This window comes from Hypanus sabinus, chromosome 1 (genome assembly GCF_030144855.1).
Source record: "Hypanus sabinus isolate sHypSab1 chromosome 1, sHypSab1.hap1, whole genome shotgun sequence".
NCBI lineage: Eukaryota > Metazoa > Chordata > Chondrichthyes > Myliobatiformes > Dasyatidae > Hypanus > Hypanus sabinus.
This window is the reverse complement of record NC_082706.1, coordinates 41,994,303-42,011,317: the sequence shown is the minus strand read 5'-3', so window position 1 is coordinate 42,011,317 and position 17,015 is coordinate 41,994,303. Positions and strand designations below refer to the sequence as shown.

General features: G+C 50.0%; 1 protein-coding gene across 1 annotated transcript in view; it reads left to right on the top strand.

The window, feature by feature from the left end:
* The window catches only part of LOC132393269 (rho guanine nucleotide exchange factor 1-like), a 59,074-nt gene extending 42,999 nt beyond the window's left edge, over positions 1-16,075 (top strand). Inside the window, exons 10-12 of the mRNA XM_059968296.1 lie at positions 9,259-9,425; positions 9,836-9,929; positions 13,612-16,075. Coding sequence (XP_059824279.1) covers positions 9,259-9,425; positions 9,836-9,929; positions 13,612-13,625 — 275 coding nt within the window. The 3' untranslated portion in view covers positions 13,626-16,075. The remainder of the gene's footprint in view (positions 1-9,258; positions 9,426-9,835; positions 9,930-13,611) is intronic.
* The last annotated feature ends 940 nt before the right edge of the window (positions 16,076-17,015 follow it).

Sequence of the window (17,015 nt, the reverse complement as noted above, 5' to 3'; positions counted from 1 at the left end):
CTCAGGGGTGAATTATTGAATTGGGCGGGTATATCAGAGGTGAATTATTGAATTGGGCGGGTATCTCGGGTGAATTATTGAATTGGGCAGGTATCTCGGGTGAATTATTGAATTGGGCGGGTATCTCAGGGGTGAATTATTGAATTGGGCGGGTATATCAGAGGTGAATTATTGAATCGGTGGGCGGGTATATCAGAGGTGAATTATTGAATCGGTGGGCGGGTATCTCAGAGGTGAATTATTGAATTGGGCGGGTATCTCAGGTGAATTATTGAATTGGGTGGGTATCTCAGAGGTGAATTATTGAATTGGGCGGGTATATCAGAGGTGAATTATTGAATCGGTGGGCGGGTATCTCAGAGGTGAATTATTGAATCAGTGAGCGGGTATCTCTGAGGTGAATTATTGAATTGGGCGGGTATCTCAGAGGTGAATTATTGAATTGGATGGGTATCTCAGAGGTGAATTATTGAATTGGACGGGCGGGTATATCAGAGGTGAATTATTGAATCAGTGGGCGGGTATCTCGGGTGAATTATTGCATTGGGCGGGTATCTCAGAGGTGAATTATTGAATTGGGCGGGCGGGTATATCAGAAGTGAATTATTGAATTGGACGGGCGGGTATCTCAGAGGTGAATGATTGAATCGGTGGGCGGGTATCTCAGAGGTGAATGATTGAATCGGTGGGTGGGTATATCAGGGGTGAATGATTGAATCGGTGGGCGGGTATCTCTGAGGTGAATTATTGAATCAGTGGGCGGGTATCTCGGGTGAAATATTGAATTGGGCGGGTATCTCAGAGGTGAATTATTGAATCGGTGGGTGGGTATCTCAGAGGTGAATGATTGAATCGGTGGGCGGGTATATCAGGGGTGAATGATTGAATCGGTGGGCGGGTATCTCTGAGGTGAATTATTGAATCAGTGGGCGGGTATCTCAGGGGTGAAATATTGAATTGGGCGGGTATCTCAGAGGTGAATTATTGAATTGGGCGGGTATATCAGAGGTGAATTATTGAATTGGTGGGCGGGTATCTCAGAGGTGAATTATTGAATCGGTGGGCGGGTATCTCAGAGGTGAATTATTGAATTGGGCGGGTATCTCAGAGGTGAATTATTGAATTGGGTGGGTATCTCAGAGGTGAATTATTGAATTGGACGGGCGGGTATATCAGAGGTGAATTATTGAATCAGTGGGCGGGTATCTCGGGTGAATTATTGCATTGGGCGGGTATCTCAGAGGTGAATTAATGAATTGGGCGGGCGGGTATATCAGAAGTGAATTATTGAATTGGACGGGCGGGTATCTCAGAGGTGAATGATTGAATCGGTGGGCGGGTATCTCAGAGGTGAATGATTGAATCGGTGGGCGGGTATATCAGGGGTGAATGATTGAATCGGTGGGCGGGTATCTCTGAGGTGAATTATTGAATCAGTGGGCGGGTATCTCGGGTGAAATATTGAATTGGGCGAGTATCTCAGAGGTGAATTATTGAATCGGTGGGCGGGTATCTCAGAGGTGAATGATTGAATCGGTGGGCGGGTATATCAGGGGTGAATGATTGAATCGGTGGGCGGGTATCTCTGAGGTGAATTATTGAATCAGTGGGCGGGTATCTCAGGGGTGAAATATTGAATTGGGCGGGTATCTCAGAGGTGAATTATTGAATTGGGCGGGTATATCAGAGGTGAATTATTGAATTGGTGGGCGGGTATCTCAGAGGTGAATTATTGAATCGGTGGGCGGGTATCTCAGAGGTGAATTATTGAATTGGGCGGGTATCTCAGAGGTGAATTATTGAATTGGGTGGGTATCTCAGAGGTGAATTATTGAATTGGACGGGCGGGTATATCAGAAGTGAATTATTGAATTGGACGGGCGGGTATCTCAGAGGTGAATGATTGAATCGGTGGGCGGGTATCTCAGAGGTGAATGATTGAATCGGTGGGCGGGTATATCAGGGGTGAATGATTGAATCAGTGGGCGGGTATCTCTGAGGTGAATTATTGAATCAGTGGGCGGGTATCTCAGGGGTGAAATATTGAATTGGGCGGGTATCTCAGAGGTGAATTATTGAATTGGGCGGGTATATCAGAGGTGAATTATTGAATTGGACGGGCGGGTATCTCAGAGGTGAATGATTGAATCGGTGGGCGGGTATCTCAGAGGTGAATGATTGAATCAGTGGGCGGGTATATCAGGGGTGAATGATTGAATCGGTGGGCGGGTATCTCTGAGGTGAATTATTGAATCAGTGGGCGGGTATCTCAGGGGTGAAATATTGAATTGGGCGGGTATCTCAGAGGTGAATTATTGAATTGGGCGGGTATATCAGAGGTGAATTATTGAATCGGTGGGCGGGTATCTCAGAGGTGAATTATTGAATTGGACGGGCGGGTATCTCAGAGGTGAATGATTGAATCGGTGGGCGGGTATATCAGGGGTGAATGATTGAATCGGTGGGCGGGTATCTCTGAGGTGAATTATTGAATCAGTGGGCGGGTATCTCAGGGGTGAAATATTGAATTGGGCGGGTATCTCAGAGGTGAATTATTGAATTGGGCGGGTATATCAGAGGTGAATTATTGAATCGGTGGGCGGGTATCTCAGAGGTGAATTATTGAATCGGTGGGCGGGTATCTCAGAGGTGAATTATTGAATTGGGCGGGTATCTCAGAGCTGAATTATTGAATTGTGTGGGTATCTCAGAGGTGAATTATTGAATTGGACGGGCGGGTATATCAGAGGTGAATTATTGAATCAGTGGGCGGGTATCTCGGGTGAATTATTGCATTGGGCGGGTATCTCAGAGGTGAATTATTGAATTGGGCGGGCGGGTATATCAGAAGTGAATTATTGAATTGGACGGGCGGGTATCTCAGAGGTGAATGATTGAATCGGTGGGCGGGTATCTCAGAGGTGAATGATTGAATCGGTGGGCGGGTATATCAGGGGTGAATGATTGAATCGGTGGGCGGGTATCTCTGAGGTGAATTATTGAATCAGTGGGCGGGTATCTCAGGGGTGAAGTATTGAATTGGGCGGGTATCTCGGGTGAATTATTGAATTGGGCGGGTATCTCAGGGGTGAATTATTGAATTGGGCGGGTATCTCTGGGGTGAATTATTGAATTTGGCGGGTATCTCAGAGGTGAATGATTGAATTGGACGGGCGGGTATCTCAGAGGTGAATTATTGAATTGGGCGGGTATCTCGGGTGAATTATTGAATTGGGCTGGTATCTCGGGTGCATTATTGAATTGGGCGGGTATCTCGGGTGAATTATTGAATTGGGCGGGTATCTCTGGGGTGAATTATTGAATTGGGCGGGTATCTCAGAGGTGAATGATTGAATTGGACGGGCGGGTATATCAGAGGTGAATGATTGAATCGGTGGGCGGGTATATCAGGGGTGAATTATTGAATCGGTGGGCAGGTATCTCAGAGGTGAATTATTGAATTGGGCGGGTATCTCAGAGGTGAATTATTGAATTGGGTGGGTATCTCAGAGGTGAATTATTGAATTGGACGGGCGGGTATATCAGAAGTGAATTATTGAATTGGACGGGCGGGTATCTCAGAGGTGAATGATTGAATCGGTGGGCGGGTATCTCAGAGGTGAATGATTGAATCGGTGGGCGGGTATATCAGGGGTGAATGATTGAATCGGTGGGCGGGTATCTCTGAGGTGAATTATTGAATCAGTGGGCGGGTATCTCAGGGGTGAAATATTGAATTGGGCGGGTATCTCAGAGGTGAATTATTGAATTGGGCGGGTATATCAGAGGTGAATTATTGAATTGGACAGGTGGGTATCTCAGAGGTGAATGATTGAATCAGTGGGCGGGTATATCAGGGGTGAATGATTGAATCGGTGGGCGGGTATCTCTGAGGTGAATTATTGAATCAGTGGGCGGGTATCTCAGGGGTGAAATATTGAATTGGGCGGGTATCTCAGAGGTGAATTATTGAATTGGGCGGGTATATCAGAGGTGAATTATTGAATCGGTGGGCGGGTATCTCAGAGGTGAATTATTGAATTGGACGGGCGGGTATCTCAGAGGTGAATGATTGAATCGGTGGGCGGGTATATCAGGGGTGAATGATTGAATCGGTGGGCGGGTATCTCTGAGGTGAATTATTGAATCGGTGGGCGGGTATCTCAGGGGTGAAATATTGAATTGGGCGGGTATCTCAGAGGTGAATTATTGAATTGGGCGGGTATATCAGAGGTGAATTATTGAATCGGTGGGCGGGTATCTCAGAGGTGAATTATTGAATCGGTGGGCGGGTATCTCAGAGGTGAATTATTGAATTGGGCGGGTATCTCAGAGGTGAATTATTGAATTGGGTGGGTATCTCAGAGGTGAATTATTGAATTGGACGGGCGGGTATATCAGAGGTGAATTATTGAATCAGTGGGCGGGTATCTCGGGTGAATTATTGCATTGGGCGGGTATCTCAGAGGTGAATGATTGAATCGGTGGGCGGGTATCTCAGAGGTGAATGATTGAATCGGTGGGCGGGTATATCAGGGGTGAATGATTGAATCGGTGGGCGGGTATCTCTGAGGTGAATTATTGAATCAGTGGGCGGGTATCTCAGGGGTGAAATATTGAATTGGGCGGGTATCTCGGGTGAATTATTGAATTGGGCGGGTATCTCAGGGGTGAATTATTGAATTGGGCGGGTATCTCTGGGGTGAATTATTGAATTTGGCAGGTATCTCAGAGGTGAATGATTGAATTGGACGGGCGGGTATCTCAGAGGTGAATTATTGAATTGGGCGGGTATCTCGGGTGAATTATTGAATTGGGCTGGTATCTCGGGTGAATTATTGAATTGGGCGGGTATCTCGGGTGAATTATTGAATTGGGCGGGTATCTCTGGGGTGAATTATTGAATTGGGCGGGTATCTCAGAGGTGAATGATTGAATTGGACGGGCGGGTATATCAGAGGTGAATGATTGAATCGGTGGGCGGGTATATCAGGGGTGAATTATTGAATCGGTGGGCAGGTATCTCAGAGGTGAATGATTGAAACGGAGGACGGGTATATCAGAGGTGAATGATTGAATCGGTGGGCGGGTATCTCAGAGGTGAATTATTGAATCGGTGGGCGGGTATCTCAGGGGTGAATTATTGAATCGGTGGGCGGGTATCTCAGGGGTGAATTATTGAATCGGTGGGCGGGTATAGCAGAGGTGAATTACTGAATTGGATGGGCGGGTATCTCAGACGTGAACTATTGAATTGGACGGGCGGGTATATCAGAGGTGAATGATTGAATTGGGAGGGCGGGTATCTCAGAGGTGAATTATTGAATCGGTGGGCGGGTATATCAGAGGTGAATTATTGAATAGGACGGGCAGGTATATCAGAGGTGAATTATTGAATCTTTGGGCGGGTATATCAGGGGTGAATTATTGAATTGGACGGGCGGGTATATCAGAGGTGAATTATTGAATAGGACGGGCGGGTATATCAGAGGTGAATTATTGAATCGGTGTGCGGGTATATCAGGGGTGAATTATTGAATAGGACAGGCGGGTATATCAGAGGTGAATTATTGAATTGGACGGGCGGTTATATCAGAGGTGAATTATTGAATAGGACGGGCGGGTATATCAGGGGTGAATAATTGAATTGGTGGGCGGGTATAGCAGAGGTGAATTACTGAATTGGATGGGCGGGTATCTCAGAGGTGAATTATTGAATCGGTGAGCGGGTATATCAGACGTGAATTATTGAATTGGACGGGCGGGTATCTCAGAGGTGAATTATTGAATCGGTGGACGGGTATATCAGAGGTGAATTATTGAATAGGACGGGCAGGTATATCAGAGGTGAATTATTGAATCTTTGGGCGGGTATATCAGGGGTGAATTATTGAATAGGACAGGCGGGTATATCAGAGGTGAATTATTGAATTGGTGGGCGGGAATATCAGGGGTGAATTATTGAATTGGACGGGCAGCTATATCAGAGGTGAATTATTGAATAGGACGGGCGGGCATATCAGAGGTGAATTATTGAATCGGTGGGCGGGTATATCAGGGGTGAATTATTGAATAGGGCAGGCGGGTATATCAGAGGTGAATTATTGAATCGGTGGGCGGGTATATCAGAGGTGAATTATTGAATAGGACGGGCAGGTATATCAGAGGTGAATTATTGAATCTTTGGGCGGGTATATCAGGGGTGAATTATTGAATAGGACAGGCGGGTATATCAGAGGTGAATTATTGAATTGATGGGCGGGAATATCAGGGGTGAATTATTGAATTGGACGGGCGGGTATATCAGAGGTGAATTATTGAATAGGACGGGCGGGTATATCAGAGGTGAATTATTGAATCGGTGGGCGGGTATATCAGGGGTGAATTATTGAATAGGACAGGCGGGTATATCAGAGGTGAATTATTGAATTGGACGGGCGGGTATATCAGAGGTGAATTATTGAATAGGACCGGCGGGTATACCAGGGGTGAATTATTGAATTGGTGGGCGGGAATATCAGGGGTGAATTATTGAATCGGTGGGGGAGTATCTCAGAGGTGAATTATTGAATCTTTGGGCGGGTATATCAGGGGTGAATTATTGAATAGGACAGGCGGGTATATCAGAGGTGAATTATTGAATAGGACGGGCGGGTATATCAAGGGTGAATTATTGAATTGGTGGGCGGGAATATCAGGGGTGAATTATTGAATCGGTGGGGGGGTATCTCAGAGGTGAATGATTGAATTGGACGGGCGGGTATCTCAGAGGTGAATGATTGAATTGGACGGGCGGGTATATCAGAGGTGAATTATTGAATAGGACGGGCGGGTATATCGGGTGAATTATTGAATCGGTGGGCGGGTATATCAGAGGTGAATTATTGAATCGGTGGGCGTGTATCTCAGAGGTGAATTATTGAATTGGGCGGGTATCTCAGAGGTGAATTATTGAATTGGGCGGGTATCTCAGAGGTGAATTATTGAATCAGTGGGCGGGTATCTAAGGGGTGAATTATTGAATTGGGCGGGTATCTCAGAGGTGAATTATTGAATTGGGCGGGTATCTCGGGTGAATTTTTGAATTGGGCGGGTATCTCGGGTGAATTATTGAATCAGTGGGCGGGTATCTCAGGGGTGAATTATTGAATTGGGCGGGTATCTCAGGGGTGAATTATTGAATTGGGCGGGTATATCAGAGGTGAATTATTGAATCGGTGGGCGGGTATCTCAGAGGTGAATTATTGAATCGGTGGGCGGGTATCTCAGAGGTGAATTATTGAATTGGGCGGGTATCTCAGAGGTGAATTATTGAATTGGACGGGCGGGTATCTCAGAGGTGAATTATTGAATTGGACGGGCGGGTATATCAGAGGTGAATTATTGAATCAGTGGGCGGGTATCTCGGGTGAATTATTGCATTGGGCGGGTATCTCAGAGGTGAATTATTGAATTGGGCGGGCGGGTATATCAGGGGTGAATTATTGAATTGGGCGGGCGGGTATATCAGAAGTGAATTATTGAATTGGATGGGCGGGTATCTCAGAGGTGAATGATTGAATCGGTGGGCGGGTATATCAGAGGTGAAATATTGAATTGGGCGGGTATCTCAGAGGTGAATGATTGAATCGGTGGGCGGGTATCTCTGAGATGAATTATTGAATCAGTGGGCGGGTATCTCAGGGGTGAAATATTGAATTGGGCGGGTATCTCAGAGGTGAATTATTGAATTGGGCGGGTATCTCGGGTGAATTATTGAATTGGGCGGGTATCTCAGGGGTGAATTATTGAATTGGGCGGGTATTTCAGAGGTGAATTATTGAATCGGTGGGCGGGTATATCAGAGGTGAATTATTCAATCGGTGGGCGGGTATCTCAGAGGTGAATGATTGAATCGGTGGGCGGGTATCTCAGAGGTGAATGATTGAATCGGTGGGCGGGTATCTCTGAGGTGAATTATTGAATCAGTGGGCGGGTATCTCGGGTGAAATATTGAATTGGGCGGGTATCTCAGAGGTGAATTATTGAATTGGGCGGTTATCTCGGGTGAATTATTGAATTGGGCGGGTATCTCAGGGGTGAATTATTGAATTGGGCGGGTATCTCTGGGGTGAATTATTGAATTGGGTGCGTATATCAGAGGTGAATTATTGAATCAGTGGGCGGGTATCTCGGGTGAATTATTGCATTGGGCGGGTATCTCAGAGGTGAATTATTGAATTGGGCGGGCGGGTATATCAGAAGTGAATGATTGAATCGGTGGGCGGGTATATCAGAGGTGAATGATTGAATCAGTTGGCGGGTATCTCGGGTGAATTATTGCATTGGGCTGGTATCTCAGAGGTGAATGATTGAATTGGGAGGGCGGGTATCTCAGAGGTGAATGATTGAATCGGTGGGCGGGTATATCAGGGGTGAATGATTGAATCGGTGGGCGGGTATCTCTGAGGTGAATTATTGAATTGGGCGGGTATCTCGGGTGAATTATTGAATTGGGCGGGTATCTCAGGGGTGAATTATTGAATTGGGCGGGTATCTCTGGGGTGAATTATTGAATTGGGCGGGTATCTCAGAGGTGAATGATTGAATTGGACGGGCGGGTATATCAGGGGTGAATTATTGAATTGGGCGGGTATCTCGGGTGAATTATTGAATTGGGCGGGTATCTCTGGGGTGAATTATTGAATTGGGCGGGTATCTCAGAGGTGAATGATTGAATTGGACGGGCGGGTATATCAGGGGTGAATTATTGAATCAGTGGGCGGGTATCTCAGGGGTGAATTATTGAATCAGTGGGCGGGTATCTCAGGGGTGAATTATTGAATTGGACGGGCGGGTATATCGGAGGTGAATGATTGAATTGGTGGGCGGGTATCTCGGGTGAATTATTGAATTGGGTGGGTATCTCAGAGGTGAATTATTGAATTGGACGGGCGGGTATATCAGGGGTGAGTTATTGAATCAGTGGGCAGGTATCTCAGGGGTGAATTATTGAATTGGGCGGGTATCTCAGAGGTGAATTATTGAATCGGTGGGCGGGTATCTCAGAGGTGAATTATTGAATTGGACGGGCGGGTATATCGGAGGTGAATGATTGAATTGGTGGGCGGGTATCTCGGGTGAAATATTGAATTAGGTGGGTATCTCAGAGGTGAATTATTGAATTGGATGGGCGGGTATATCAGAGGTGAATTATTGAATCAGTGGGCGGGTAGATGGTCTGAGTGGCTCACCCCAGCTCCTCTGTCCGACCCTTAGCCGAGGACGGGTCAGCTAAGCCCCCTGCTGCCGATGGAGTCGGGGGCCCGGCGCCGGGCGGTAACGATCCCGAATCGTGCAGCGCCCCCGTTGCACTCTCACAGGATCAGGTGGAGAAAGTAGAGCGGAAGATGAACAGCCTCGTGGTCAAGCTGCAGCGCCTGAAGGTGAGACCCCGGGCTCCCCAGAAGCCGACGCTGCCCCCCCGGCGAGCGCGTCTCTGCGTTCAGTCGCTGCACTCCTCGACTGCGTTGGCTCACTGTTTGGTGGCTGCTTGCAGTGCTTTGCTGCGCCCTTGCTCACCGCCTATGAGCTCCTGTGCTGTGCCTGCACGGTTTTATAGTTTCATTTTTGCCTTTCATCTCTGTACAAAACTGCACGTTCAGCTGAACTCTGCCCTCCCCTGCCTTCTTGTTGCCGCGTCCTGGCATTACCATGATACCCTGCTGGCTCTCCGCACTCCATTGCCCTTCCGCTGCACCTCATTGCTTCCCGGTCACAAACCGTCGCTGCGTCTGCTCCCTGCTTCTCTGTGGCTCATCGCGCTTCACTAACGCCTGCCCGTCTCATCTCCCAGGCGGTGGAGGAGGAGTATCTGCGGATGAAGCAGGTGCTGGTTACCCTGACGATGGCACAGGGGAATTCCCTAGGCAACTGCCGGATGGTGTCTGGTGAGTAGATTCCCTACCCGCCCCCCCCCCCCAACCAACACCCTGCCTTCATCCATAAGATTACACCCCAACTGCACTCCCACCGCCAGCACGGAGCTGATCCCTGCCCCCTGTGGCTGATGAGGTCTCCGCTCGTGCTAGATGTCCCAATCTGGCCCCTTCTCCTGGGAAAGTGCTGGGCGGCATGTGGAACAGAGTCCTCTGGGGGTGGGGGGGCGTTTGTCGGGAGAACAGTCTCAGTTGCCCTGCTACAGGGAGGATGTTAATAAACTGGGAAGAGTGGGGAGGAGATTTACATGGATGCTGCCAGGACTCGAGGGACTGAGTGATAGGGAATCTGCCAGGACTGCGTTGAAGAGATTGAAATGTGTATCGACAAGCATGCAAGTGACATACACTTCAGTAAAGCTGTTAATAAGGTCCCACGTGGGGCCCAGGTGGGCACACTGGAGTCGGGAACGTTCGGGTTTGGCCTCATCAATTGGGGCACTGAGTGTAACATTGCGAGGTTGTGGTGCGGTTTTACAGGTGTCAGTGGGGCTGCACTCACGAGTACTGTACTCAGGTTTGTCGTCCTGCCGTAGGAAAGGTATTGTGAAACTTGAAAGAGTGCAGAGGGTGAAAACAAAGAAGTTGTGCAGATGCGAAATGGGGAGCAATAAACACAAGGAGCACATCAGACCAGGCTGAAATGTGGAGGGGAATGAGCAGTGGACACTTTGGTCTGAGACCCTTCATCGGAACTAGGAAGGAAGGGGGCAGAAGCCAGAAAAAGAAAGGGGGAGGGGAAGGGGTACTAGCTGGCAAGTGATAGGTGGAAGAGGTGGATGGGTGAAGGAGTGGGGATGAAGTGAGAAGCTGGGAGGCAAGAGGTGGAAGAGGTGAAGGGCTCGGAGAGGAGAGTGGAAATGGGGTGGAAGAAGGGAAGCAGAGGGACATGATGGGCAGTTGAGGAGATAGGGGTGCTAGGGAAGCTAGAATGTAGAATGGAAAAAGAGAGGAGGGGGGAGAAATTAGCCGAAGTTAGGGAAATAATTGGAAGCTTCCCGCATGGAATATGAGGAGTTACACCTGCAACCTCATTGTCACAGTAGAAGCAGTCGCGGAAAGGCATGTCAGATTGGGAATGGGAAGTCAAACTGAGGTGGGTAACCACCATGAGATCTTCCCTTTGGCGGTGGACAAGAGAACAGTGGAGATATGTATGAACCTTGCCAGGATTCGAGGATCCGAGTGTAAAGGGAGAGGTTGTGCGGGCGAGGAGTTTATTCCTTGGAGCACAGGAGACTGAGGGGTGACTTTTTAGAGGTGAAAGAAACAATGAGGGATGGAGATAGGGTGAATGTGCTCACCGTTTTTCCCCAGGGTTGGGAAATAAAGAACTAGAGGGCACAGGTTTAAGGTGAGAGGGGAGAGGATTCGTAGGAATCTGAGGGGCAAGTTGTTTTTTGAGAGGTACCTGAAAAGGCCAGATGGTAGTGGATGTTGTCTATTTGGACATTAGCAAGGACTTCAAGGTCCAACGTGACAGATTGGTCTGGGTCCCATGCAATCCACAAGACCTACTTGTACAGATACAAAATTGGCTCGGAGGTGGTGCGGGTGTGCCACAGGGGTTGATGTTGCGTCCCTTGGTATTTGTATCGAGGATTTGGAAGAGCTATAGTGCAGAAACAGGCCCTCCGACTAGTGTAGTCCGTGATGAACTGTAACTCTGCCTCGTCTCATTGAGCTGCACCTGGACCATGGCGCTCCGTAACTCTCCCATCATGTACTTACCCAAAATCCTGTTTAATATAGAAATTGAACCCGATTCCACCACTTCATAATGGTGTGGAGGGAGCTTCACTCTGTGTCTGACCCCGGGAATGCATAATGGGACGGTGTTGTGGGAGCTTCACTCTATGTCTGACCCTGGGAGTGTGTGATGGGACGGTGTGGAGGGAGATTCACTCTGGGTCTGTCCCAGGGAGTGTGTGACGGGACCGTGTGGAGGGAGCTTCACTCTGTGTCTGACCCCGGGAGTGTGTGATGGGATGGAGTGGAGGGAGCTTCACTCTGGTCTGACCCCGGGAGTGTGTGATGGGAAGGTGTGGAGGGAGATTCACTCTGTGTCTGACCCCGGGAGTGTGTGACGGGATGGTGTGGAGGGAGCTTCACTCTGTGTCTGACCCCGGGAGTGTGTGATGGGATGGTGTGGAGGGAGTTTCACTCTGTGTCTGACCCTGGGAGTGTGTAATGGGAGGGTGTGGAGGGAGATTCACTCTGTGTCTGACCCCGGGAGTCTGTGATGGGACGGTGTGGAGGGAGATTCACTCTGTGTCTGACCCCGGGAGTGTGTGACGGGACGGTGTGGAGGGAGCTTCACTCTGTGTCTGACCCCGGGAGTGTGTGATGAGACGTTGTGGAGGGATATTCACTCTGTGTCTGACCCCGGGAGTGTGTGATGGGACGGTGTGGAGGGAGTTTTACTCTGTGTCTGACCCCGGGAGTGTGTGATGGGACGGTGTGGAGGGAGTTTCACTCTGTGTCTGACCCCGAGAGTGTGTGATGGGACGGTATGGAGGGAACTTCACTCTGTGTCTGACCCCGGGAGTGTGTGATGGGACGGTGTGGAGGGAGTTTCACTCTGTGTCTGACCCCGGGAGTCTGTGATGGGACAGTGTGGAGGGAGCTTCACTCTGTGTCTGACCCCCGGGAGTGTGTGATGGGACGGTGTGGAGGGAGTTTCACTCTGTGTCTGGCCCTGGGAGTGTGGGATGGGACAGTGTGGGGGGAGATTCACTCTGTGTCTGACCCCGGGAGTGTGTGACGGGACGGTGTGGAGGGAGCTTCACTCTGTGTCTGACCCCGGGAGTGTGTGATGAGACGTTGTGGAGGGATATTCACTCTGTGTCTGACCCCGGGAGTGTGTGATGGGACGGTGTGGAGGGAGTTTTACTCTGTGTCTGACCCCTGGAGTGTGTGATGGGACGGTGTGGAGGGAGTTTCACTCTGTGTCTGACCCCGAGAGTGTGTGATGGGACGGTGTGGAGGGAGTTTCACTCTGTGTCTGACCCCGGGAGTCTGTGATGGGACAGTGTGGAGGGAGCTTCACTCTGTGTCTGACCCCCGGGAGTGTGTGATGGGACGGTGTTGTGGGAGCTTCACTCTATGTCTGACCCTGGGAGTGTGTGATGGGACGGTGTGGAGGGAGATTCACTCTGGGTCTGTCCCAGGGAGTGTGTGACGGGACCGTGTGGAGGGAGCTTCACTCTGTGTCTGACCCCGGGAGTGTGTGATGGGATGGAGTGGAGGGAGCTTCACTCTGGTCTGACCCCGGGAGTGTGTGATGGGAAGGTGTGGAGGGAGATTCACTCTGTGTCTGACCCCGGGAGTCTGTGATGGGACAGTGTGGAGGGAGCTTCACTCTGTGTCTGACCCCCGGGAGTGTGTGATGGGACGGTGTGGAGGGAGTTTCACTCTGTGTCTGACCCCGGGAGTCTGTGATGGGACAGTGTGGAGGGAGCTTCACTCTGTGTCTGACCCCGGGAGTGTGTGATGGGACGGTGTGGAGGGGGCTTCACTCTGTGTCTGACTGTGGAGGTGTGTGATGAGTTTGAGTGACGGGCGCTTCTCCCCGTGTCAGTGGGTGTGAGCAAGCTTACCTCTGTTTAACCCATCCTCTGCTTTCCTTCTGTAGGTGAGAGGTGGTGAACCCCAGACGCTGACTCCCTGACTCCACTTCTCCCCCACCTGATCCAAGCGTTGTCCTCTCTCCTCACAAGTGGGTAGGCAAGGGCACCTGCCTCTCTTGGACTCACTTGTCATTGGGTAGAAGACTTACACTCACTTCGGACAACCCCCTCCATTGCCGAGATGTCCACCAAAGGCTTTCTAAGTTGTCGCCTCTCGACGCGCCTGCTTACTACCGTTGGGATCCAGGAGCGGGTGGTAGGCGAGAGGCCCGAGGTGCAGCGGGAAGGCAAGGCACTGCGTTTCACTGGACTCCCCGACTCTGCTCTCAGCCTATTCCTCGCCTCCCCTACTCCCCCGCCGGAATCTTGCTGTGCTTTAGGTGGAGATAAGTGTCGAAGCAGCCCCTCGTATGTCGAGTTTGCCAGTGGGAAACTGCCCCCCCCCCCACTCAATCACTGCCTCTCCGCCCCGATTTTTCAAGCTGAGTATTTCCAATGTCAACCGTTACTCGCAACCCCCATCTCCCACCTCTCGCTCCTGAATCCGGGGTTCAAGGCATACTTTGGAGTCTTGTCCTGGCACCTGGCATAGCAGGTTTCATTCCATGGAAGAGGCAGCGAAGGGAGTGCGGGGCAGTCAGTGAGGAGAGAGCGTCGGGGGAGGAGGAGTCACCGGGGGTTGGGGTGGCATCAATGAGGGAGCTTTGCACTGCGGGGGTGGGGAGGGATGGCGGTGGGGGAGCACCAGTCTGTGGGAGGGTTGGGAAGGAGGGAGTGCGGAGCTCCACTCTGCAGATGGGCAGCAAGGTCGGGGGGGGGTGGGTTCCCAAGAGGAGGGAGCGCCCCACCTACCGCCTATTAACTCTCGCCTTATCAGTCACCCCACCTCCCTCTCGCAAGAATAGGAATTCTTCTCCCAACGTCACCCAAATTGTGGCCCCCTCCTACAACTCTGTCTACTGAGTCCCTAACCCTTCCTCCCTCCAGATTCCAAGCCATCCGCCTCCCCGGGCTGTGTGACTCAGCCCCAAGAGATCTGCCCAACACCAGCCCCTCCATCAGTGCCATCTGAATTCAGCTACTTCCGAAATCTGAGATCTCAACTGGGCGGGACGTTTCGGGGGCTTGGGGAGACTTTTGAGGACAGGGAAGGGGAGCTCAACAGGAGTCGGGGTTGGGGGGGTGTTTGCAGCTGGGTCGAAATGTCTCCCAGGCAAATGGGGGCATGTCCATCCCAGGAGATTTTGGATCTTAAGGAGGCCTTTGGTTTCTTCAGATCATTGCCTTGTAATATTGCATGCTGTTCCATCTGTACTCAAGTGCCTTTCCTGCACTAAACTTTGTACTGGGATATGTTTTTGTTCCTAGTTGTTATTTTATTATTATATTGATATGTCTAAGAAGTTATTCAGTTTATTTCTGAGCTCACGCAACGGCCATTGTCGAGCTGGTCAAGGGATTTCCTTCTCGTTTGTTGCTTGTCTGGGGCAGGAGAGGGGTTGGATCACAGAGGAGGTGCAGGAGATACTTCATCTCCCTCCCTCTGCGCCTGCACAGAAACCCCTACCCCTCCCTCCCCTCTGTTCCCTGACTTATCCCAGCCTATGCCATTGTACACTGGGTCACTCCCCTCCCTCACTACCCCCCCTCCCCGAGGACTGCCCTTCCATCCACTACTCCGCCCCACCCGTGTGTGTCTTGGTGTACGAGTGTGCAGATGTGTGTGTGTGTTCAAGCATGAGTGTATGGGTGTGTTTTTGGGCATGAGAGTGTGTATGGGATTCGTGCAAGAGTGTGCTTGTGAGTTTGAGTTAGTGTGCACAAGTCTATAAGTTTCTGTGTGGGGTGTGTGTGTGAATACATCAGTGATTCTGTGTACATGTGTGTTATGAATGTGTGCGTGCATGTGAGTGTGCATTTGGTGTTTGAGTGTGTTGCTGTGATTGGCTCTATGTATGCCTGGTCTTTATGTCTCTGTGTGTCTGTACGTGTATGTGTGCATGCATGTCTGTATTTGTGCATGGATGTCTGGGTTCATGTGTTTCTTCTGGTGTGGGTGTGTGTGTGTGTGCACTCATAATCGGGCAAGTTGTGTCTCAGCCTACACATGCTACACAATTCACCATGTGTTCCCTCTCAGGGAAGTAATAACGTGCAGTCCCCCCCTCGAGCCTGCCTGCGTCCCCACACCCTCACCTGTCACCACGGAGCAGAAAGGTTTTTATATATTCAGGAAAATACTATGTTTTAAAATTTTTGACTTTGCTTTGTCTGCCGTTGTTAGCACTTCTCCCAAAACAGGCAGGATCACTGTACATGCTACAGGCCCCTCTCACTCGCACACTCACACTCTCACTCACACTCTCACACTCACACTCACACTCACACACTCACACTCTCACTCACACTCTCTCACACACACACACACACACACACACACACACACACACACACACACACACACACACAGTTCCACATCACAGTCCTCACACAACATTGGTACTCACAGGTATACACAACAACAGACATCACATGCATGCACACACACATAGTCCTGAAGACTCAAACTGTACTGTTGCCAGTAGGGAGAGGCTGGGCACTTGATGCCAGGCTGCTCTAGCTATCTCCGCACCACTCTGTGGGAGGGGCATGTTGTGCCAATTGATTCTCCAACCTGTCAGCAAAGGGAACCAGTGTGGTATTTTATATCTTTGTAATCCAGTGCTGGATTTTCAAAAAAAAAATGGGGCTTTTTAATATAAACAATAAAAGAATAAACATTTTATTAAATAAAGAAATATATGTACTTGTCTTTCTTAACTCAGACACACACACGCTCACGTGCTCACTCAGCCGCACTCACTAGGAGGAAGGAGTGAAGGGAGAGTGCAGTATTACAGCATAGAACAAAGAAACGTTCATCCCACGATGTTCTGCCAAACGAATTAAACGAGTAATTATTTAAATGTCTAACTCAACTCACCCCTTCTGCGATGTCCACATCATTCCATTCTCTGTGCACTGGTGCCTGTGTGTGTAGGCCTCCGTTAGTCTCGATTAGACCATGGACTTGCACCTTGGAAAGTTTCCAGGGCGCAAGCCTGGGCAGGGGTTTTTTTAATGGAAGACCGGCAGTTGCCCAAGCTGCAAGTCTCCCCTCTCCATGCCACCAATGTTGTCCAAGGGAAGGGCATTAGGACCCAGACAGCTTGGCACTGGTGCCGTCGCAGAGCAATGTGTGGTTAAGTGCCTTGCTCAAGGACACAACACTCAGCCAAGGCTCGAACCAGTGACCTTCAGATAACTAGACACACGCCTTAACCACTTGGCCACGTGCCAACACGAGTGCGTCCATGCCTCTATTGTATCTGCCTTCACCACTACTCCTGGCAGTATACTCTCTGTGTTT